We start from the raw sequence: 25,035 nt of genomic DNA on the forward strand, positions 1-25,035 counted from the left end.
TTGAAAGGTTTGAGCTTACACTCCCTATAACCACATGTGTACATCATCTTCTTTTAGAGGAGAAAAATGTACACCTAACAATTATGTAGTCAGATAATGTTATACAAAGAAATAAATGGGTACTATGGGTACACAATTTTATAATATGTAGATGCATTGTCACTATTTGTGGTACCTATTGGTAGTTATTTTCTTTTCTTTACTAGGGACTAACTTCAGGGTGAGGCGAGGCTGGTTTTTTATTCACTGCTTTATATCTTTGATAGGCCATTTATACTTTTGCGACACATGTAATTTCCATGACGATAAAAAATATGAAAACACAAACCAAATGTGTTTTCTTCCTTTTTTTCCCCATCCCATTTATTTAATGCTATCAGATATATCCAATAAAACTTCACAGGCATATAAGATATGTACTGTGAGATTCTTCTTTGGTTTGTAGCATCAAATTGGTAATAGGTTCAGACAACTCATAGAAAATAAAAAGTATTCTAATTTCTTCATATGTTAGAAGCAGAACATCTTGAAAATGATAACCTTAAAAGAAAATGTCATTGTAGAGCTAACAAAAAATTAAAATGCATGTGTCCAGTTACAGTAAAGGTTGGAATTTTCAACATGTTTTTCAGAGGTGGGTAAGTCTATCGTCAGACATAGCAAACAAACTATAGAACATATAGAAAGAGGGTGACAGACTGTCAGCTGGGCTTCTTGGCAATGACTATAAATTTATAGCAATTTAAAATGGATGATCATATTTATTTTGCTTTCTTATGAATGATTGTAGCTTTAATATTGCACTTGGAATCTTGAATTTCTGACGTGCATGCTGCTTTCCAGGAGAGGGCAGTCCATACCCAGGATTAGTTGCTTTCCATCACGCTTTTAATCCAAGGAATATAGTTGGAGACTCGAACATAAACACCAGGTTTCATGGGTTGGGCACAGCCAAGGCCCCAAGAGGTGACTCCATGTTGGACAAATTTATCTTGGTCCAGACAGACTAGAGGTCCTCCACTGTCCCCCTAAACAGCAAAAGAACAGGATGATTCCTTCTTTTCAGACCCATGAGGCCTTCTCACAGGAGGCACAGAAATAGAAGTACCTCCTACATGCAAAGGACACAGTAGTTATAAAGAAACACTGGAATTCCAGCAAGGCAAGAGTTTTCCATGCATTTTGTTGAACACTTTTATAATAAAAGCCCTCTTTCTGTCACCCAGGCATTACATTTAATTTTGAAGTAAGGGGATTTATTGAAAAAGAATCTGATTGCCCCGTTAACTTAAACTCAGTCTCTTTTCTGAGTTCTTCATGGGTTTCTGTTGTTACTAGATGATCCAGTGGCACTGATACTTGGAAGTTCATAGTTCCTCTGGCCCTTGTTTTGCCTGCATGGCAGGCTCCACTGCATCCTTCCTCAACTGCTAACTGAGATATTGTTAACTGAGCCAGCTTGGACATTGGAGGTAGTCTGGTTGAGGCTAGCAAGGGGGACTGGGTAAAAAAAATCTGACCTTTTGTCATTCTAAGTTGGTTTCCACACACATGACTTGTGCAGCTGTGTGTTACCATGTGCTCTGGGGTTCAGGCTTATCTGAAAAATTGCCCCACTTCCCAGCAGCAGACAAAGGAGCAAGGAAAGAGAATACATGGGCATTTTTCAGCTCAGATACATGTGGTGGGGTAACATCCCAAGGATAATTTTGGGCCTCTAAAGCCTAAAAAGCAATGCCCTATTTGATTTGAATGTGCTTACAACTGACTCACATGCTCACAGACTTTCTTACCTGGCAGGTATCTGTACCACCATGAATATTCCCAGCACAGAGCTCGTGCTTTTTAACTCTACCATTCAAAAATTCAGGGCGGTTGCATATTTTATTTTCGATTACAGGAAAACCAGTTTCCTTTAAGTAGCCAGCACCAGGAGTACCTTTGCAAATAAAAATAAGACAAAAAAAGAATGAATGACAAAGGTAATGATCATATTCACAACACACAAGTATCAGGATATGGATAAGCAGTAAAATCAGCATAGTGTGCACTGTGCATATACTTCCCAGGCCCAATATGAAGATATACCAAAATCAGTAAGCATTATCAGTATTATGGTACTTATCACCTTCTACCGCCCACCACTGACCTTCCTGTTCTCACAGTACATCCGTGTGGATCCAGTACCCACAGATACTTGTGGAAGCCATTTTATTTCTCTATATCTGAATTTTGTGTGGAAGAAATTAGGTAGGAAGCAAACAGTTGAAAATGTCATGATGAGCAAGGAGGCAGAAAAAGTACCCAATGCACTTCTTTACCAAGACAGAGTGAGGGGTTTTGAAAATGAGGGTTTGATTTGTGTGAGATGCGAACCAGCCTGGTTGGGAGGAAGAATCACTCAAGAGGATGAGAAAACTCACATTTATGTGATTAAGAAATAACCTAAATCTAGAAAAACTTTCCATCAATTGGGCAAAAGCCCACTTTGGGGAAAAGCATATGGACTGAGAGAGAGAAGTGACTCCTTAGCTCTGCTTCTCCTCTTATAGCAGCTATTTAGAGGGTTTCAGTTTACATGGCATTGAACAATTTAGGAGAATCAGTGTCAGAGAGATAGTGGGAAGTTTGGCAGCACATGATGAATTTTGATGAAATAAATTTTTCATCATAAGTTTTTCTCTTGTGTGAGGCACAAGAGAGGGCACACTTTGGATACCAGTCTGCAAACATGGAGCTTTTAAATGTGTTAATGCTGTCTCACCTTTTGTATCCCCCCAGCCTGTCACATAACAGTCCTCTCTTCCTCCTAACACAGAGTTTTCTTTTGGTAAACAAACTGGGATTACATGATTATTAATGACTGCTGGTCTGAAATGAACAGAGGAACAATCATTAGCACAGTTATACTTAATACTAGGTTCTAATTCAGGTTTCTAAAAAGATTCTATATATATTTAGCCTTTTATCATTTAAATCCTTAGTTTCAGTTGAGGTTTGTTTCTGACATACAAAATTGCTTTTTAGGCTCTAAACCCACATAAAGTGATACATAAAAGTGAAAAGTCTGAAACATAAAAAGAACCAACATTAATCCAGGAGAATGTTTTGACTTAGGCTAATGCATAGCCAACAGAACCTAATTACAAAACAATTACAAAGGGTATAATTTAGTGGCATTTAACACCTAGGTGTTAGCTTGCTCTTTCTGCATCCAGTCTGATTTTAAATCACTTTCTGTCAGGACGCTTAGCACACAGCAGAACCTAAGTCCATTTGACTTGCCTTTGGGTGCATCAAAAGCTCATTTAGAAGACCACATTTTTAAGCTGACCCTGCATCTGTTTCGGACATGCACTGCAGCCACAGCACTGAAAGCCCAAGCACCACACATTCACATCTGCTTGCAGCTGCATGGACAAATTCCTTTGGATTGCACAGTTCCACAGAGGGCATTTCCGATGAATGAAAATGGATGCAAAAAGGGTCATACTGGGCATTACATCAAACTCTTTGCCTGCCCACTGGCCAGCCTTGCTGGAAGAGGAAATCTCCCCACCACAGCATGGAAACAGCATCATGTTAATGTTGCAGGTTTTAATCATCATTACCTTACAAAGGTACAAGCATGTAGAAACACAGACTGAAAGCTCCTCTAGGCATTGCCTCCTCCTATTCTGCTGCCACTGCCTCACCTTCCAGCAGCTGACACCCAGTGCATTTCCAGCCTGGCTAACTGTTCCTAGCCCTCCTCCCCTCCCAAAGGCAGCCTTTCCCCTTCTGAAACCCTGGAGCCTCTGCAGAAAGGGAAGAAAGAGGGGGGTCTCAAATCACTAACTGAACACACAGTATACAGAAACACTCATTTCTACAACACCAGCAACCACTTTTTAGTCATCTTGTCCCACTGGAACAAAGGAGTGCTTCAGGTAAGAAGGTACCTGCTCAGTTTGAGCAAAGCAATATCTGCTCTGCGTGGCTCCTTGAACAACTTCTCTACATCACGTATTTGTACTGATGGCTCTGTTGCTAGTTCTCTGTGTAATCCAAGGTATACTTTATATGCAGCTGGTCGTGAGGACCTATTGGAAATGATTGCACATGGTGAGCTGATGAATACACAACCAGAACAAAGACCATTTACAATGTTATTGAGCACCTTGTTCTATCAAAGCCAGATAGCCAGCTTTGGAGTAAACTTAATCCCTTATAATGGCACATGAAATCAAATTGGCAGGAGTTACCACTTTCACTCTGTTTTACAGTCAAAATTCAGTTTAATGAATGACAAATAGACTTAGCTCAATTCTCAGCTGCTTGCAAGCTGTTTGCAACCAGCTTGGGTTAGTTATTGGGTCTCTTGGGTTAGTTCTTGGTTCTCTTGTTTCTCCTGTTATTTTCCATCCTGTGTAAGAAGTTGCTGGCAGAGATTATAACAGATACTTACTTTTCTAAGCAGTGGGCAGCAGTAAGAACCCACTGAGGATCTATCAGAGTTCCCCCACAGAAATGCATGCCATAACTGTAATAGAGAAAAATTTCATTAAAAGGGCAGTGGTTTAATATGGGGAAGTTAATCCTACTTGAATTTATCAGGTAATATTTTTAACATGTGTGCCTTTACAAACTAAAAATATTATTCCACAATTTAATTAAGAAATGTTTTGCTTTCCTTGAACAGTGTTTCTTACAATAACAGTAAGGTTCTGTGTACATTTTTAGGAAGCCTTGTATGAAAACACCTAGATGTTAATTCTTAGTCAGCGTTTCTATTACTGGAAAACCCTGTGTGCAGTGAGATTCACCATTTTAGAGATTTTGACTTTTTCTCGTCCTTATCACAGTCATAAAGCTCTGCAAATGGCCTTTATTCCTTCTAGTTTTATTAATAATTTTGCCAGTAAGATCAAATGTTTACATGGAAGGACTCATCAAGACAACTGATTTGACACAAAATAGAGTGTTCTTGGTTGTCTAAATGACCTTCTTTAAGAATAGCACACACAATGTTTAGCCTTGAGCTATTTTTAAATTAAAATCAAGTTTAGAATGCCTGAACCACTTACTATAGCATTGTATGAGAGGCAAGGGTTTTTTGCATGTAGAGTCTAATGTAACGGGGAATAACCATACCTGGTACGGAGACTGATCTGCCAGGGCCAGGAGTGTGGATGCGAAACACACCCTGCGACAATCCTTTGAGCACACAATTTTGGTCTGAACTTGGATTTCCCACATTCATACTGAGGAGGAGCTTCAGAATAAGAAAAAAAAATCGCTATAAGGAACTGTGATTTAGTGATTTGCTATACATTCACTATGAACTCAGTGAACCAGAAGGTGAACCTGTTACATTTGTCACTTCAGCTTCTGATTTTCTTCAAGTAATTCTATACCATACATCACATATATTTTGTTAGGTTACCTTCCTCTGGAACACCTAAAAAAGCTTAGTAATTTTTTTTTTCACATACAGTTCTCAATGGCCAGCAAATTACACACAAGTAGCTCTACAGTCAGATAGAAAAAAAACAACCAAACAAACCCAAAACAAAAACAGAAGGGGAAGGAGAAGAAAAGAGAGAGAAAAAAGAAATAAATTCTTCCAACATTTTAAAATGGACTCTTATGGATGTCAGCAGTGCTGAAGTTGCACTGGCAGATGTTTTAAACTAATCTTGGTGGTACAGCACATGAAAATCTAATGCTGTCTCTGAGGAACAAAATTTTGTCAATTCTTATCTTTGGATCATTTGGCACTTCAGACGTCTCTGAGTTATTAAAAATGTAGTTCTTATTTGGCCTCGGTGAACTGAGTCTTATCAACACAGAATTTAGAATTTTGTCAGCAAAAAGAGTGAATTAATGAAATTAAAAGCCATGTTTCCTCTGTTCTTCAGATTACCTTCTCAGCAAAAAAAAAACCCCAGTACTAATTTAAAGAAGAAATTGATCATCAAAATAGAATACAATGTGAAAATGTGTGTTTTTTTCCTTAAGAGTCCCAGCCCAACACATTCACTGCAGTACAATTTTCACAGGTCCAGTGTGTATACAACAATGTTCTTTTTCTTGTTTGCTCCATTTTTGGGTTTTGATCTGAGCACATTTTCTTCTGCTTACCGCTGAGGGGATAAAGCAGCAAGAAAGTCATCCTTCTTTTGAGAACTACCTCTCTTCCTACCATAGTTTTGGTTGTTGATAGATATGAAAGGACTGGAAACCAAAATGTTATAAAACTTCATCATTGTACACTTTGTTGCACTGCCTCATTCAGAGCTTGATTACTACTAACAAAGACAAAGGGCATTTGGTTAAATATTTAGGGTCAGATGCCTTTTGCAGATGTCAGATACGGTACAATATCAGAGGAGGGACAGTCTGGTTGTCATCCAGAACTGAACCAGATCCACATGAGCAGGGAGTGTAAAGATTTTGCTGGTATAAGAGCATGCCTTGTTCAGCAAGGCCACACACAGATTTATGCCAGGAGATTAGGCTGGAGTAGGGAAAATTTCTGCTGGAACTGCCCATTTTGAATCACATGGCAAAACCCCATGAGCTTCAGTGGCCTCTATAGCTTGTGGTGCATTTGGGGCTTTCAAGGGAGATCAATCTTAAGTCTTCAGACCGAGACCTTGACCATCACTTCCCAGGAGCCTTAATTTTTAATTGAAATCTACTGTACTTAGATCAGTCTTTCAGACTAAACACCAAGTATTCTCCAGCTGCTATAAAAAGGTACAGGAAAGGGAGACACTAGAATTTAAGGGAAAGGGAGACAGTAGTCTTTAAAGGAATAATTACGGCACTTGGGAATGTCACAGTACTCCCAGGCTTTTCTCGGGTCTGTTGTGTAGCACCAAGGTCCATTCACATCTCCATCAGGATTCCTGCAATACTGTAACAAAGAATAAAGGCACCAGTTATTAACCAGGGAATAAAAAGGCCAAACAATTAAAGTTTCAAAATAAAATAAAATTAAATTTGGGATATATTTTTTTAATTTCCATTCTTATAAGTGATTTCCAATCCCTTTTGTCAAAATTTATTTCATTTTTCCATTTGCTCTCTGAGTTTGGAAAAGGATAATAAAAATCAGACTTCTTCAACTGTCTTTAGACATTAAGCTTCACTAGGGCAGCCTTGGATCTCTGAGATCTCAAAAATTAGGAGATCTGGACTTTGGATGAAGCTTTCTAAAGCACAGAAAATATTTACTCCTGCTTTCCCTGCAGTTAATAGGAGCAGTAGGATCAGTCCTGAGGTCTTTCCACATCTACTCTGGCTGCATGACTCAGGGACAAGTGGGTGTTGTGTAAGCTGTTCTTGCTCAACCTGATGATGCCTGCCTGTGGTGATGCAGGGCTGCAGTGTTCCCCCTCATGCAGGAACTGAATCACTCTCTGGGTTTTCCCTGGGCATACTGACTGATCTCTGCTCAGCACAGACACCTCACACAATTGCATGCTACCAGGTATCTTTTCTAGTTCCCTTCCCTATCCCAAAACATATCCCATGTCTTAGAAAAAAGGAGAAAATATTTGCTACCAAGAGCCCTTGAGAAATACAAGAACCAAGAATTTATGACAGGCAGCTTTTTAGAGGGAGTCTGCCCAGTATGGAATTCAATACAGGGTGTGTGATGCCATCAAAGAATTGACTAAAGCAAGTTAGTCATCTACCTGGTAAAAAAATAGTTCAAGCTGTCAACATCAAACAAGCTCTTTATATCACATAAAAAGCTTGTCACAAATCAGGCAAATACTGTAAAAGGGCTGTTACAAATCTAAAGAACTGGTGATGAGTACATTTGTTAGGACTAGGGAGATGAAGGTTAGAAAGGGCGATTGCCTTCCAGGACAGTCAGGTACACCTATAGCCCTGAATAATGGGCTGTGGCAGAAGCTGGAGGGCTGAAGGGGAATTACTGGGGCATGGGGGACTACAATTCATCAGCTACATGTCTCAAGGAACCTGCACCAAACATTGGATCCATCACCATCTCACCTGTCCCTGGTACTACTGAGACCTATGACCCCAGGTGCTCTTTCTGTCAGAGGCACTGCCCACAGACTAACTCTGGTTAGTCCTCAGCAGCGAGGAGAAGCAAAAGCCCATCTGAAGCCCTTTGGATGTGCTGCAGAAGCACTCGGTAGAGCTTCTGGGCATCTCTGTGTCCCACAATGACCACACTGGTCATGTCAACAAGAATTATCATGATCAGGTTTTTGGAATGAACTGAGGAAAATAATTTAACAAAGACCTGTCACCAAATGCTCACTGAGGGACCCTGAAAAAGACAGGCAAAACTCAATGACAACAAGTATTAAATGAACAGTTGTTTACATTTTTTTCCAGGCCTGCTCTTGGATGAGTTGTGGGAGTGAAATAGTCGTGTCTGTGAGGTCTCTGAGAACTCCACTCCTGACAAGTCCTGCCCCTTGCAGTTTTTGCCACTGTGCCACGGTAGTCTGCACCATTTTCAATAATGCATTCTGTGAAAAATGAAGGAAAGGAAATGGTTGTTAGCTGTGAGCTGTTGGGCCACTTCCATATTTGATGGTGGTGAAGCAGAGATAAATTTGAGGAAATACTACTACAATTTACATGTCCTACATATTATGTAGATGAGGAAAGAAGGGCTACATAGTGTCAAGGATGACTAACAATGATATTTTAATTGCCTTGCATCTTAAAAATTTTCTTCATGATCACAAAAGTCATAAATCAAAGAAGCTTACTTTCAGTCAATCCTTCAAGACTCCAGAAATCTGGACTACAAAGACCATGCACTCATAAAGTATTTTCCTTGCAGACACTGATATCTGTCCAATGCCACATTTACAGTAGGTAAACCGCAGTAACACGTCTTCAGCCAAAAATTATCAACCTTCTAACCAGTGAAACGTGTCATAGCAAAAAAAAAGTTAAAAAAAGAAAGCTGCAGTAGTCTAGTAATCTAACCATCTACTGCATAACAGTGTTGCATCTAAACTGAATAAAAAAAAAGCCAGCTGTCCTCTGATGGTAAATGGAACCCTAGAAATGTGAAAATATGGCGCAGGAAAAGACTTTTTGGAGCAGATGTCAGCAAAATGCCATCACTACTCCATTTTCTGTCATTGCTAGTTGTCCTCCCACAGTAGTATGGAGACTAGTAGTCATCTGCTTCCTCGTGTTTCCTATATTGCCAGATGTAGCAAGTAAAAGATGTGATATTAGCCTAAAATTTAATGCAGAAACCCTGCTATAAAATTCTACAGAAGTGCTCAGAAAATTAAGAGTGTGGATACAATACTGTATTAAATTCTGTATTTATTTAGAGTTTCCTGTATTTCATCCTCATTAAATTCTTGAAGATGTTTCCATAAAAACCAGCTTCCTGGTTATGAGCATTTCTGGGGAAGCTGAAAGTATTCTCACCAGGGTTTGTTTCCTCTGTTGTCTGAGGAGGCTTAGGTACAGTCTGTAGCCCTTGGTCATCACACTTCTTCAGGTCACAATACTCCCACCTCACACTGGGGTCGGTGGTGTAGCACCATGGACGGCTGTCGGCATCTGGGTTTCTGCAGTAATTTTGGCTCAGGCCCCTACAAATGCAAACATATTATATTCCTATCCATGCCACTGCCCTGGGGAGAGCTCAAAAGAACATTTTAGAAAGCAGATCTGCTTCAGAGTTAGCATATATCATTTATCATGTACACTCTGTCATGGCCAGTTGAAATAGTTTTTACAGTAGAAAGAAATCAGGATACATACATTAAATATTTAAATATGCCAAATACTTATTCACTGATTAACACTTATAGCAGAATATAATTTAAAAATCCAGATAAGTAAATGTATACATGTATAGCAAAGATAGAATTAATTTTATTTTTTTCAAATGTGGTAATAGCTTTTAAAAAGGAATAGTTTTTTGCATTTCGGAAAAAATAAGTGATAAATATTAGAAATAAGAAAAAAATCTACCCCCTTCTCAAAGTTTTAATGACTTGCAGACTAGGAAGCAAAGACAAACTCATGAATAAATTAATGCATAGAAACAGTTCATTTCAGCATAAGAGAAAATTTATTATGACTATTAATTGTCTTAGAAGCAATGTAGAAACACACAGTTAATTAGTCTAAAGTATAATAGTGACGCCTGTGGTTTCTTTCAAGATGAAGTTAATAAATGTTTCCATGATAAAAAAAGAAGAAAAGGAAGGGATTATTTTTATCTAGTACACTCCCTTCCCAGCTTTATAATCATTGTTGTGCAATGATGATGCAAATCAAAACAAGTTCATAAATGACCATTGCCCAATGAAACCTGAAAATGGGAAATACACATACGCATTTGGGAAGTTCTCTGCCGTTTTGTTGTGCCGGTGAGGTGACATTGAGTTCCAGGCTTGGCATTTCTTTCCCGAGAGAGTGAAAGAAGCTGTACCACGATAAGTCACCCCATTGCCCTGATAGCACTCCTCAGTAACTTCAGCCTGCTCAGGCACATCAACAGCTGTAGTGAATAAAGAAACCAATCTCTTGCATCTTGATACTTTATGACATTTGTACTTGAGCATAGAAAGACAAGAGAAAACAACAAGCCAGAGTATTTAATTGACCACCACAGCATGCTCTCTGTAACAGAATCCTTCTCAGACTGTAGATCAAAAGGAAGATTTCAAAAGATGTTTGCAAAAATTTCATTATATGCTAGATTAAAAGCACTTGTACTTAATTTTACTGTCACACATGCGGTTTTATTTCAGATAACAAGCCAAATAGTTAACATACAGATCAAATTTTTTTCAGGATGGGGACTGTCTGTGTCTTTGCCATACACCTATGTGTGGAACAAGACTACCTTGTGTAAGGAGAGTTTTCTTCTCATTGTTTTCTATGGAGTTTTGGTTCAATGCTCCTAAATTATCTTAGGTATTGCTACAGATTCAGTTTTTAAGGAACTGGCATGTAAAGCTAACTAACTTTTCCATGAAATATTTAAAAATATATCAGTGAAGGTAACCACCACTGGGCAAAGTGAAAAGACTTCTTTTACTGCAATTATTTCCTGATCTGAGTCAGGAAATCCTTACTTAAAACCTTTTGCACTTAGCCACCAGACTGAACACACCAGCCTGGGCTCCACATCAGACCCAGGAGTTCAACTAGCCATGGCAATGCCAGCAGTGAGAGTAACAATGCAACTGAGCAGAGTCACACAAGATTTTTCAAAATAAACCATGATGACCCTTCACTTCCACTTGTCTCCTGTTCTTACCAGGGTCCTCTGGCTTGGTACTATCACAGGAGGGGATGTTGCAATATTCCCACCGAGCAGATGTGTTGGTGGTGTAACACCATGGCATCTTCTCACCATCGGGATTTCTGCAGTAGTTTTCATCTAGGCTCCTAAAACAGAAAACTTGACTGATAAAAGTCTCTCGTGGAAATCTATTAAAGATTACGAACAAATGGAGAATCTCTTGCGGCCTAGTTTACGGTTGTATTTACTGATGCCATCTGTTACATGAATAATTGTAATTCACTGGTGTTTTGGATGTGCTAAACCAGATACCTGCACAACTGATGGATGAATTAAGAGACTGTAATGCTTTGAGGTCAAGAGTAGCACAGCAGAAAGAATCTATGGTGAAAGAATCTAGTCCCAAGGAAATATCATAATTGTACCATTCTTACTCCACATGGTTTCATCTGAGCAACCATACAGTAAAAGGATGAAATGAAGAGGGAAAAAGTCAGTCAAGAAGAACTTGAAAGTTGGAAGAGAAGACACCTGTATTCAAGAACAAAGAAATGTAAAAAGAAATGTATGAAAAAATTGAAAAGATGAGATCCAGCAGGTGATAAATGCTGGTGTAACTGAAGAACTTTGCAATACAGATGAAGAAAACTGAAGTAATTTTGAGACTTGGTATTTCTCATGGACACTGAATAACAGAGGAGTTTCACTTACTGGCAGGGATAGTTTTCAGGAGTGCGAGCATGTCTGTGGGGAGACTGAGAGCTCCAGTGCTGACAGGTATTTCCTGATTCAGTAACAGATACTGTGCCTCGATAGTCTTCTCCTCTTCCTGAGAGACACTGGCGTCCTGGTGCAGGAGGTGGTGGGGGTGTTGCTGTTACAGAAAAGGAACTGAAATTAATCAGTGCCTTCTATATATAGTAAAAAACTAAACCAACAAACCACGCTGATCTTTATAATTAGGTGGGCTTCTTAGATTTCTTTGCAGGTAAGTTCTAAATATCAAAATATTTGAAAAGTCCGAAAGGCAGAGAAAAGATCTAACGATACCTTTCTTAACTTTTCTTTCTCCCATTTTGAGTTCTTCACAAGCAGTCAGGCTGCCAGAAGGGCATTTGCATCTGCCCCTTTACAGCAGCCAGGATACAATACAGGATACAAAAGTCAGGACATGAAAATGCTAGCAGCCTCATCAGAACAGAGATGGAAAGTGAGCAAGTGGTAACACTGTGAAGAAAACTGGGGTGAAAGTGTCCGGCCCATCAGTGATACAGACAGATGCACATGTAAAATAGACATACTCTGACTGGTGAGAGACAGCAAGGATGAGGTCTAGAGAGAAATTCCAAGGAAAAGTATAATGGCAAGGACAGGTCTTTAGGGGAAAAGAAAACTGGAAAGGTGGAGAATTGATCTGGAAGAGCAAAACAAAAGCCGAAGGATTTTCAGGAAGAGCAAAACTTCTTGGTATCAAAAGAGGAACATCAGAAGAAACACCAGAAATGCTTGGTCATAGGAAAACACATCAAGGAAGGGAGATAAGCTCCAGACAAAACCATTAGAAATGCCTATGACAGAAACGTCTAGCCTCAATAAAGCTATCAGAGGTTCATTTTAAGGTGATTTTTTTTTCTTTGAGGTAAAATTCAGCTGTCTTTTATGCTTTTCTTTATATTTGGGACCTCTTCTGTTTGTTCTAGATCCTCACACCACTCTGACAGGAAGAAGCCTAGAAGCCAGACTCACTGCAACGAGGAATGTCACAATATTCCCAGCGTTTAGTTGGACTGGTAGTGAAACACCAGGGCCGAGGTTCTCCATCAGGATTACGACAATAATTATTCTTCAGATCCTTCTCTGGAAAACTGAACCAGAATATAAGATTTTTAAGTTTTAATATATGCTACTAATAGCTGTAACAATTATCCTGTCTGGTGTAGGGTGGTCTTCAGCCCACCACTGACGATAAAGAGACCATCACAGGACCTGACTCACTTTTCCGGGAGGTATCCATGAGAATGAGGTTGCTGGGAGTCCCAGCGCTGGCACTCAAGTCCAGATTCTGTTGTTGCAACTACTCCATGGTAGTTTTCTCCACTGCAGTGCATGCACTCTACTGTAGGAACAAGGCAGAATAAGGACGAGAGAGACAGAAAGTCCCTGATGAACTGGTCCAGAAACATTCCCACTCGTCTCACACAAAGCACAAGAGCCTGATCAGAGCACAAGGCTGAAGTACAGTCATTTTTTTTGGCAAAGTAAAAGCTTATTTTCCTTGGTAAGATGACTTTAACTAGTTGATTACATGCGTAGTATTCCACTGAAAGAAACCTCAAATCAACATTACAGACTACAGGCTTTAAAATAGATAAATTGAATCTATTAGGATATAATTTAAAATCTGTTCTTTGCTGCTGTCACATTTTACTGAGTTTTGCACTAGCATATGTCATTTGGTTCAATTTTAATTTTATGATATGAATACAACTATGTGCCTTTTTTTATCTAGGGGGAAAAAAAAAGACACTGCATTGCTGTTTTCAGGGTCTTTTGATATCTTCCTTGTTGATGTTGAAAATGTTTTGGAAAGTTTTGTGTTGAACTAAATTCTAATTTTGTGTTGAACTAAGTTTGAAACAAATGCTCAATTGAAAAAAAAAATGTCTGTATAACTTTACATTCTTGAACATGTATTGTGAAAATTGGAAAGAAGTCAGTATGTGTATCCTGACCTTCACACTCAGGGATGTTACAGTAGTCAAATCTGGTATCAGGATCTGTTGTGTAACACCAGGGTCCCTTTTCATCCTGATCAGGATTTCTGCAGTAGTTTTCCTCCAGTCCTGCTTTGGGATATTTTTCAGGTGTGTAACTGGAACAGAATTAAATGGGATTACAGAATAAGGAAAGTGTCCCAATTATTCAGCTGAGGACTCTAAAAATTAAGTCTTTATCTGAGGACAATTTGGTAGATGTTGGTCTTTAGGGGGCCCCTAATAGTTACTGTGTGCCGTTGCTGAAGCATTAGAAGTGCTACAATGATAGACTTCAGGAAATACAGTGCCTCTATGGCCAGCTATGCCCTTAATACTTGCATTTTCTTTAGCTATTGTTTTCCAGCTCAGGCAGGGTACCATGTTATTGCTCAGGCAGGGTACCATGTGGCATGTAGTGAACTGCTTCTTCTGGGAGATGCAATGAGAATGTATTTGCTGAAATGTGAGAGTCCTCTGTAACCTGAATGCTATAGCATCTGAATAGAAGGTTACTAAATAAACCCAGTTAGGTGTTTCTTATTAAATACAAGAAATACTACCTTGTTAATTGTGGATTCACTGATAAAATTATGCACTTCTATCTCATCTGCCACATGTTATACCTTTGGGCAAGAGAAGTTCTTGCTCTGGTGAGATTACTGAAAAATTCTAATTTCAGCAGAACCAGATATTTCCCTGTCTAGTGTTTTGCTCATGTAAAGCTCATAAAATGTAAATGCAACTGTCAAGGCTGACGGTGTCTCTATTGTTCACGTAGCACCACTTAGAGGCTCTGAGTAACAACTCAGATTAGAGAATTGTTTTATTCTAGATAGGTATAGAAAAATATTTTATAAGGAGATTTCTAACACCAAAATATTGCTTACAAGACAAATTTGCACATATGTATGGCTTAACAAAATTTCAGAAAAACATAGAAACAGATATGAAAAGACCTTACTTTGGTTTATGTGGGGCATTATCAGCCCACTTCTGGCACCTCACACCTTTCTGAGTTTTGGCTTCTGTTCCTCTGTAATCCACTCCTTTTCCCTCCTTGCATTCTAGAAGATAAACTGAAATGATATGTGCTTAATCAGTATCATGGCATATCCATTGGATTCTAACATACACAAAATCTATTTTCATGCCAGCACACTTAAATATGTTTGATCATATTTTGACTTATGTTATCAAAGCTAGACATTTTACCTTGTAAAAACCTTCTAGATAGATGATGTCTAATTTGACTTAATTTGGGACTGAAAAATGTATGTGAAAGCAAAAGAAGTTCTACACCAGAATTCCGGAGAAATAAGTGTAACACAACCCAGTTATTTTGGGAACATGCCTTTGTTGATTTAAATAATAAAATACACTCTAAACATTTAAATAGATACTATAACAAAATAGAAATACATTCTCTTTTTCTTACTTTCTATGAGATTATTATAGTTTTGCACAGTAATTAAAATCAAATCTTTAAAGACAGTCACCTGAATTCAGCTGAAGATAAGACAGCTGCAGTTTAGGGACAGTCACTGTCAGGCAACGTGTCCTCTGGCTCAGAAAACCAAGTAGGAAACTCATTTACCATTTCCCTGGGGAAGCAATCTGTCTTTTAGGTTGTGACCTGGTTTGTCTCAGTGTCTTTAAGTAGTGTCCAAAGCGAATACTTGTAGAGACTGAGTTTTGCAACAGTTTTTCTCAGCATCAAAGTTATAACAAAGCTGACATACAAGCAGATGATTAATAGAAATCTGGAGAAATAATGCCATTTTACACAGACCTGTCTTGCCCACAGTGAAAAGAACTAATATTTGTCAGCATATGATGCCAAAATATGGTTCAGCTTTTCTGAAGGTTGGTATTTTAGATCTGAATTTATAGATGAACCCTTAGGAATGCTTTTATTTCAATGTATATATAGAGGCAAGTTTACTCTAGAAACTTTAGCTGGAAGCCATTTGGATCCCTCAAACAATTTTGCAATAAAATAACATTAAGCCCCTCAATCACTGAACATTGAATCAGTCAAGTGCTGACTCTTCTTGTTTGTGTAAACTTTTGACCGTTTATATAACCTTTAGGGCTTTTCCTTTCTGATGACAAATTACTAACTTTGATCCCCAAACTCAACCCGTGTCCCTCAGATTAACTATTTCCAAACAGATAGGTAGGTAACAATTCTCAAATGCAGCTTTAATTCTTGTTACTTTTACTGTATGTCAGAGAAGATTAACTTTCTCTTTTATAGCACATACTATAGAAAAAATAACTTCTGAAATTGTCAGTTTTACAGTAATTGTCATCCATTTCATTGAACACAATGATAAATAGCAACTAGGTCTCATCAAGTAATTGCTTTGACTGAAAAAAATACTGCAAATACAAAAATTAGCAACACAGACACCATCTGAAACATACACAGTAGGTTGTGTTTTTGATGTTTATGATACCAAGGTCCATCTTTTGGTTTCTACAGAGAGAGGTGCAGTTTTCAGAAATTTTGTTTTTGTCAAACAACAGTTTTTCACACCTTTATTGGTGTGGTTCTGTTATTTCAAGAAACTAAAACACATGTCAATGGCCCCAAAACATGTAGTAACAAATCCCCAATGAGTATTCCAGTACCAGATTCTAACTTCAGTCAAACCAAGGGATGTCTCAAAAATAAATCAAAATTGCAATCTAGCTCCTGATTACAGTAAGAAAAACCAATACAATTATTTACATATAACTTAGTCATTTGGTTTTTTAGCTTTGTTACTTGCTAGTTGATTCACTCAGTTTTCCTTCTAAATAAGAACTGCAGAAGACTTCTTAGTGTTAGTTAATTGTGATGTATGGAAATTCCCGCCTGATTCTGTGTATAATGAAAGAACTAATGTTCTAAACATTAAATTACCTACAGAAAAAATGCAGCTGGCCAAAGGCTTCAGTAAATATTAGGTTGAAAAGGACCCTCAGTTGTCTTTGGTCCATAGCCCCAGAAATAGCACATTCAGGTTCTAAAGTGAGTGAGACTGCTCAGAGCTGTGTCCAGCCAATATCTGCAAGGGTGAAGGCTCCACAGCCTCTCTGGGAAATGTGGCCCAGTACTTACACACCAAAAATTACTTGTATCCACAGTGCCTGAACAAAATCTCATTTGGATGTTTGGCTGCAATCCAGCTAAAGCAGTTGAACTACCATCTAAAATCTCCTTGCAGCTGCAATACACACAGCATTGTCTTATCCCACAGGAGGGATAAGCCATCAAGGTCAACACAGAAGTAAAGATGAATTTCTCTGGAGCTCATGGGTATTTACTGTCAATTTATTGAGATTCTTGCCTTTTGCTTAGAAACTGGCCCATTAAAACCACTTCATGATTTTCAGCAACTGAGAATCTGGTTCATTTTAGCTTTTGATGCACCTTTCTTTGTTGAAGGAGATCAAAGTTTTGAGATAATATAGTTTCCAATTTCTGAATATTTTCAAATTAATTAGTACTTTTTTCAAAGCTACAGATCAGCAAATGGTCAAACACAATGTTCATTAAGTCATTTAACACAGAACAGAAGTAATTCTCAATCACATCATCTTATATCTGAATGATCCCTAAGGAGATCTTTTCTCCCTTATGTATTACTAAAGTCAGGGGACAGCACAATGAAATTTATGTTACATTAAAAATAAACCACATTCATTCTTCCCTGTATACAGCAAGAGCTCCATCCTCAATAATGTAATTCAAAAATAGTCTTAAAACTCAATTGTTTCCTTGCATCTGGCATAAGGTGATTATTTTTGAAAAATAATAAAAAAATGGATAGCTGCCATTCCTCAGAGACACACTTCCTATTTTTGGAAAGAATTAGAGACCATTTCTGTCAAATAATCCTCATCTACGACAAAATATTCATAAAATATGTACAAAAGGGGAACACAAAAATTCATCACGTCAATTAATTATGCCATAAAAATAAGAATAGAATAAAAATATCATCATAAAAATAAGAATAGAATAAAAATGTCACCAAATTAATTAACTGAAGAGTACAAACATCAGACAAAAATATACAAATACTATAAAAATAGATAATTTTTATCTGAACCACAGTCCAATAGTACAAAAAAGATATAGACATACTTCTTTTCTCGTAAAGAACTGCATTTGCTCTTCTGAATATCATTGCTGTTTTGGTGTTCTCAGTCAATGTTAAACACTGTTGGTCTTTACTGGTGAATAAGAAGGCCCTGTTAAATTTAAGAGGAGAGAGCAATGTAAGAAACAATACTGAATATTTGCTTATTTTCTTGAAAACATTTTTGTGTATTCAGTTGTCATTTTATCAAACACTACAGTTCAGTGGTATTTAAGACTGAGAAATGTGTTCAAATCACTGAGTATTGCAGCTCACATTTTCAGTAATGATTTTCACTTCTAAGTGTTCATATTAAACCTAAGTTGAAAGGGAGCTACAAGAATAAATTATAACAAGGGATTTATAACTTGCCAGAGGTTCAAGAGACCATATTGAAGGGGATATATACACAAGGCACCTTGACATTATTTCAAAAATATTAGTGGCCATTCAAGGCATTAGACACTCCACAGTATGCAGCAGTTACCAAGGAGCAGATAAAACACAGTCCAGGACCTTAAATTATCTCGTGGTAACTCTTTTGAGAGTAAGCACTTTATAAGTCTTTTGTCTTTTCAGCAGAAAAGGCTGCAAACTGCAAAACTGAAGCAGATGGTGTAGCCTCTAGAATAGCATCTAAGGAAACCTTCTGACAGGCTAAATAATTCCTACAGCTGGCTCTTCTGAACCAAAAAAAAAAAAAAGAGCAATAGCAGCATAGCATTCAGTGGGTAGATCCATGCCAAGAAAGCTGTTACCACCAAGTAAGCCAATTTAGCTGTCAGTAATGTTAAGTTTGTAAGTAGGAAAGTAACTAAAGAGCACGGCCCAATCCACCTCTAAAGTGGGATAGCAAGTTTGAAGTATTGACCTGAACAGATTGCTCTGAAGCATTAATGTGAGGATGCTGCAGTGCTGGCCTGGTCTTAAGCTCTAATTAACATTTATCTTTCTTCCCTCAAATCCTTCCTGCCAGACAGCACCTGTTCTTGCTAGATTGTAATAGATCTCACGTAGCTAATTAAGGAGGCATTAACCTGATGTCCTTCCAGTGCCAAGAGATGGCAGGCTTAGACCCCAGGGCAGAAGCTAAGGAATGATACTGTGTCTGAATATGCCTCAAAACGGAACATTAATTCCCTGCAAACTGTAAATGTGTAATCTGAATATACAGACTTGCCCTCTCTGCCTTCCTCCTCTCCTGAACCACGTGCTACTGCAGCTCTGCCCTCTTTGTGCTTTTCAGAGTAAAGCTGGATCAAAGGGAATTGCTGGTATTTCATACAGTCAGCAGACCCCTGTCATCCTTCAGGGTTGCACCTTTTTAAAATAAGTCTCATTTTCTCTTTAGAGTTAAAACACAAAGTTACAAAACACATTTAAGAAGCCAGTACCAGTGTATCCCTGCCTTGATAGAAGCATTAAGTAGAACCAAGTGCTTGAAACAGCACTGCAGGCAATCACTCTGCTGAGTTCAAGAAGGCGTGCTGCAGAAGTGGTAGACTGGGAGAGGAAACCCTTCTGCCCTGTATGTGTGGACTGCCTCCAACTGCAGTAATGGACATCTCTCCTCACTGCCTCAGTTTCCTGCTGTACTGCTGGAGCTCAATGGGCTGCAAGGCTTTGGCACAGGAGATCCAGAAGCCTCAGGCTCAGAGCAATAGGTTCCAGTGGGGCAGAAGCCTGAGCAAAGACCAATAATACAGGTTCATCAACACCTTTCATGCCTTCCAGCCCCTTGAGCCTGGTTAATGCAAGTGCAGGGAGAGGACTTGGCTGAAAGAAGGGTTTAGAATCATTAAGGTTTGGGTGGCCATCTCTTTCTCAAAGTAAATAGAAGTTACCAAAGTCCAAATTCTAGTAAAATTCTGAATAATGGATATATCTGCAATACAACCAATGCAATGAAAATAAGCAATGCTATTATTGCTGTCCTAAATTTCCAAGAAATTAATTATGACTCCTTGTTGCAGAAGGAGTGCAAGAGTCTTGATAAAACCATGTCAAGTTGGTTTGCAGCATGTCAAGCTGTGCACCAAGATATCGTAACATTTTTCAATAAAAATTCAACATAACTTTGTTAATTTCTCTATTTTTTCTATCTTCATCTATATGTCCATCTATATGCAGAACAGGCATTCTGTTTCTGCGCATTTTTGTTTTTCCAGCAAACCTCAAACTCCCACATAGTCATAAGGAAACCCTTGAAAGTTCAGACTGCAGATAAAAAAGGTGTATTGTTCCATCACCTGCAATGAAAGACACGTAGGAACCAGTGGTAATTACCTGCAAGGAAACTTTTCTTCATTTTCACATTTCTCTGCACATTCTTCGTCACTATTTGCTCTATAAACTTGCTTCATTGGGTTGAGCAACCAAGCTCCCTCTGTTCTCACATAGCGGTCTAGGATGCTTCCTTGCACTAAGTGGAAAAAGAGAGAAAGGAGTGAAAATGGGAATGATGATTTGATTTATTTCAAACTCCCATGTTAAATTCTTTGTCACCTAGTCATGTGACATCATCATTTAATTACTGGAATAATTGGGTTAATTGTGACAAAATATGGGTAAATCTAAAGTGCCTTCCTGGTATGGCAAAAGGTAGCATCACTGAAAACCCAGTGTAAGGCAGGACAGAGAAATGGTTTGAACAGTGATAACACAAAGCTATGGGATAAAGTAATGGGAGGGAGCACAGAAGATGACCCAAGGAGCAAAAAAAAAGTGAGGTGTTTCAGAAAGAAAATATTGGCCATGCATACTTTGGACAAAGCAGAGAAATGGCGCTCAAGAAAGATGTGAAACAGTGTTTGTCTATTGCTGTCTGTCCACCCACATGCAATGACTTGAGATTCATCAGTCACCTCCTTTCAAAGGCTCCTACTCTTAAAAGAAACAAACCACCCTCAGTCACTGGGGTTGTCAGATGTTCAGTTTGCAATAACCCTGTACTGAACTTACTTAATAATCAAGGCAGCAGTTGTTGCCTTCCATTGCAATGAATAAAACTGGTAAATAAATACACCTAACAACCTCTGGGCTACAGCTGCTTGTCAAATATATAGGATACTAAAAAGTACAGCTATTTTTAATGATAAACTCAAAAAGTGTTCCAGAACAGTCCTCCTTGTAAAGGACTTTGGCATTTAGTATTTTCTTGTTGCATCTCTGCATTCTCAGAATTAGTGCATAGCACAGTGACTTTCATGACTTCCAGCTGCAGGGTCATGGAGTTGCATGAGTCCTGTGATTTTTACAGTTTCTTTATCAGTGGCACATATGACTCTTCTGACAACTGGCCCTGGGAGTTACCTGTTCTGTAGGGTTTCAACCCCAAACAGACACCCTGGCCCCTAGTCACTGCAGGACATCTCAGTCCTGCTCTGTGCTTTTGTGCCTGGCCTTACGCAATTGCTGAATAAAAGGCAGACAGGGGATGAACCAGACCATGACTGGAATTTCAGGAATAACAGCCAGGCTGCAGAGAGGAACTTCTTCACTTTCTCTGACCCCTGTCTGTCTCAGCCATAGCCCAATGCCAGCAGGAGGGACAAAAAACTCCTTGTCCCACTCAGACCCATGCCTGTGAGCAGGGGCTCCACTGGGTTGTTTAGTGATGTCTTTCGACCTGAGAAAGGCAACAGCCCCTACCTTTCCTGAGTAACACTCTTAAGTGTGAAGCAGGCTCATAAGTGTCCTGGTATTAAATTCTTTCACCTGAGAGATAGCTCAGCCTGCAATTGGGTATTTTCTTAAAGAACATTTTGCATCTACAAGTTGAAGCTGGTAAAATAGGGATAAAAGCCAACTTATGCTTCCTCACATTCAAATGCAAAAGCACAGAAGTTACTGCAAGGTTTTTTCTGCATTTAGACAAGGGGAGAGTTCGTCCCTAAGGGTTGGCAGTTACTTTAACAGTATGCATGGAAGAAAAGGATAGCTGCTGGAAAACAAAAGAATAAGTGAAAAAATAGTCCAATGACATTTCCACTAGTTATTTCAAAACAAAAACATTGAGAAGAAATGAGTTTTGAGACAAAACATTAAACTAGGTTAAGACAATATGATAGAGATGCTGCAATGCTCTCCACAAGGGAAAGAAAAACAAGCAAAGAATTCTTATTATGGTGCAGCTTTCATGCAAAGTTAATTCTGTTCTGTTTTGACATTTTGCAACAATATTGCCATTATTAATACAACATTTGATTTTAAAACTATTGACAGGGTCATAATTGATTTGGGTCATAAAAATATTTTCCCCTTTTCATGGCAGGGCATTATTGTAGGGAAAATAAAAAGGAAAATATGCAATCAATAAAAAAGCAGTAAATTTTCATGCTACCATTTTCCCTATATCTATGATGTTTTACAGTCTCAGAAAGATGTATTGCTATCTTATTCAGAAATGCAATATTTACTACCATTTGATAAAAGATTTGCAAACAAGAGTATAGTATTTCAGATAAAAGCCCAAATTGTATATTTTTCTCCCTCATATAAAATTCCTACTTAATTGAGGAAACTATTTGATTTTACAGAGGCTGTTCTTTTGCAAAAACAAAGCTTAGAAACTAGAATTTAAACCAAGAAAAAATTCTTAGCATTAAATAACAGATGTTTTTTACACTGGGGCATGTCTCTAATATTTCCAGCTGAAATCTACCCATATATTTTCCTGTTACTTTTTTTTATGTTTTAAAACTGTACATGTAAAATTTATTGTAATGTATTGTATTGTATTGCACATTTAATTTACTGTATCTTTATATATGCATTAGGACACTCATAACTGTATTTTTTACTACAATAACAACATATTGTGTGGTTATACAGATGCCTGCAAGAAGCTGTGTGGTCTGAATCTCACAGTTCACTGGAGTTTAAGGTTTTCAGGACAGAGAATATTCATATGTATGAAACCCATATAAATATATCTAAAGAGCCCAATTCAGTTCTTGTGTATCCCAACATTTTTGTACCATCTTCCACAAACATATCTTTCTGTACCAAAAATATTCCAGAAACTAACAGTGATCAGATTTGGTCTCCCTATCGCATGGAATAGGATAGGGATGTTAAGAATGTGGTTATGAAGAAGACTGAAACTGCAGTGTGTAGAACAAGCTTTCCTTTCCTGTATGATTCTATTTCGCACAAGCATTAACAAACTTTAAAGCAATCAGAATAAGGATCACAGTAGCTGGCAACAACATAGGAAAAAAAAAATCCCCAAACCTAAGATAAAAGGCTGCTGAAACCAGAGGGAGCCATGCCTTTGGACAAGCCCTTGACAGGCTGCTTCCCAAGGGTGCCCCTTTCTCTGGCCATGGGAAACGTTTGCTGGGAGCCATTAGCTGCCCATGCAGACACCAAGGCTGCTCCTTTTCTGGTGTCTCTAATGAACATAACCCAGGAGCAATGACAGCTCTCACTCTATTCAGCAGCAGCTCTTGCTGCCCAGCAAGCCCCAAATCCATCATCGTCCAGGGGAGTTGTGACACAGGGATTTGGGGACCTACCTTCATCACATGGAGCTTGCAACTGGCTGGCCCCAGTCTCACCTAGGCAAGCAGAAGGCAAAGGACTCTTACCTGAGCTGAGAAAGAACAGAAGGAGAAAGGCAGCTTTGCTAATTCCCATTTTGGGCCAGCTTGGAGGGTGCTGGAAGTTGTGTGTGGCGGTGCTCAAAGTTTTATTGACTTGCACTGGAGTGAGGCAGCATCAAACAAACAAGGCAGGAGGATTAAGTTAATCATTCTCCCATGCTGCTCCCCCCTTGCCGTGGTGTGGCTGTTCAAACAACCTTGAATTGGATGGATTACCAAATCAGATTCAATCATTCCTACTGGATGCTATTAAATGCAAAGGCACTTTCTTGTTTTGCAGGATATGGTTTGTTCTCAAATGGTTAGGTCTTTCTCTACTAGAGAAAAGACAGGAATAATATTGCTGGAAATCATGTGTCCAGGCAGGATCTGAATTTCTCTTCACATTAGAATCCCAATAGTAAATTCAGCCATGCATACCTGTATTGATTTATAAGGAACAACTTCTATTTAATCTCATGGTAAGCATGATTATAAGATTCAGATATTAACTCTGTAAAATAGTTTAATTTTACTTCTTTATTAAAGAATTCCTTTTCTGCCGTCTCCTTGACTTAGAGTTTTCTTTTTTTATTTTTCTATTTTGGAGTAGGACTTAATTTTAATTTCATTTAAACTTTAGATTTAAGAGGATGCTCTAAACCTTAAACATTAGGTTTAAGAATCATATCATTTTGATAGCAATTTAGTGTTCTTCATTACCAGACATTAAAACTCACACTGCATGCACAAACTCATCCAGTGAGGGTGTCAGACTTTGTTCATCTGTGTGTTATCCTGATTTCAACATCAGCTCACTCTGCATTTCCCAAGCAGCCTTTACCTTGGAAAAGTTGCACTGCAGAACCATTTCATGGCTTCTCTTGCTTGTTAACTCTCTGGTGTTGCTTCCAAACAACTTACTGAATCAAATGTGCTAGTGACTCACCAGAGGCAGGAGCAGGATGAATACTGGATGGGGAGAACAGACTTGAATGCCCACTGCTGGATCATGCAATTCAATCTTCTGCAACTGGAGGCCAAAAGTTTACAGAATCATGAATTGCTTCTAAAAACTAATGAGGCTGTTCACTTCTACGTCATCCTGCCTGCTTTAAGTAGAAGTTACACAGTATTGAGGGCTTGGGATAAAGCTAGGAGTGCAGGAGTAAATATGTAAGAGAGGCATGAACCATGAGAACCAGATTAACTTATATTTTACTGATTATGTGAAAAATTTAAAGCTGATCCTGCTTGTGGTCCTAAGCAGTTTTTCTCTGGTTGGATAGTATAATACCATGCTA

At 38.5% G+C, this 25,035-nt stretch overlaps 1 protein-coding gene across 2 annotated transcripts; it reads right to left on the reverse strand.

The window, feature by feature from the left end:
* Window positions 1-332: 332 nt before the first annotated feature.
* LOC128786184 (plasminogen-like) lies at window positions 333-23,837 on the reverse strand. 2 transcript variants are annotated; one of them, XM_053939280.1, is made up of 19 exons: window positions 23,738-23,837; window positions 20,433-20,568; window positions 18,152-18,258; window positions 14,978-15,092; window positions 13,993-14,132; window positions 13,256-13,373; window positions 13,007-13,125; window positions 11,972-12,134; window positions 11,276-11,406; window positions 10,345-10,510; window positions 9,427-9,593; window positions 8,350-8,498; window positions 6,808-6,901; window positions 5,134-5,254; window positions 4,448-4,522; window positions 3,942-4,082; window positions 2,765-2,871; window positions 1,794-1,939; window positions 333-1,028 (listed from the first exon to the last, which is right to left on the reverse strand). In XM_053939280.1, exons 1-19 carry the CDS (start codon window positions 23,784-23,786, stop codon window positions 867-869), a joined length of 2,406 nt encoding a protein of 801 aa, XP_053795255.1. In that variant the 5' UTR covers window positions 23,787-23,837; the 3' UTR covers window positions 333-866. The 2 variants fall into 2 exon arrangements, with proteins under 2 accessions (XP_053795255.1, XP_053795254.1); XM_053939279.1 differs by having other exon boundaries at window positions 13,256-13,376.
* Between the last annotated feature and the right edge of the window lie 1,198 nt (window positions 23,838-25,035).

This window comes from Vidua chalybeata, chromosome 3, assembly GCF_026979565.1.
Source record: "Vidua chalybeata isolate OUT-0048 chromosome 3, bVidCha1 merged haplotype, whole genome shotgun sequence".
NCBI classification, from domain to species: domain Eukaryota; kingdom Metazoa; phylum Chordata; class Aves; order Passeriformes; family Viduidae; genus Vidua; species Vidua chalybeata.

Coding starts and splice junctions, on each gene's coding strand:
- LOC128786184 (XM_053939279.1), bottom strand. CDS start 23,786: ATGGGAATTAGCAAAGCTGCCTTTCTCCTTCTGTTCTTTCTCAGCTCA. Junction 12,135..13,006: donor TTGTGACATTCCTCGTTGCA/GTGAGTCTGGCT, acceptor TTTCTGTAACAG/CAACACCCCCACCACCTCCT. Junction 1,940..2,764: donor AGGCTGGGGGGATACAAAAG/GTGAGACAGCAT, acceptor TTATTTGCAAAG/GTACTCCTGGTGCTGGCTAC.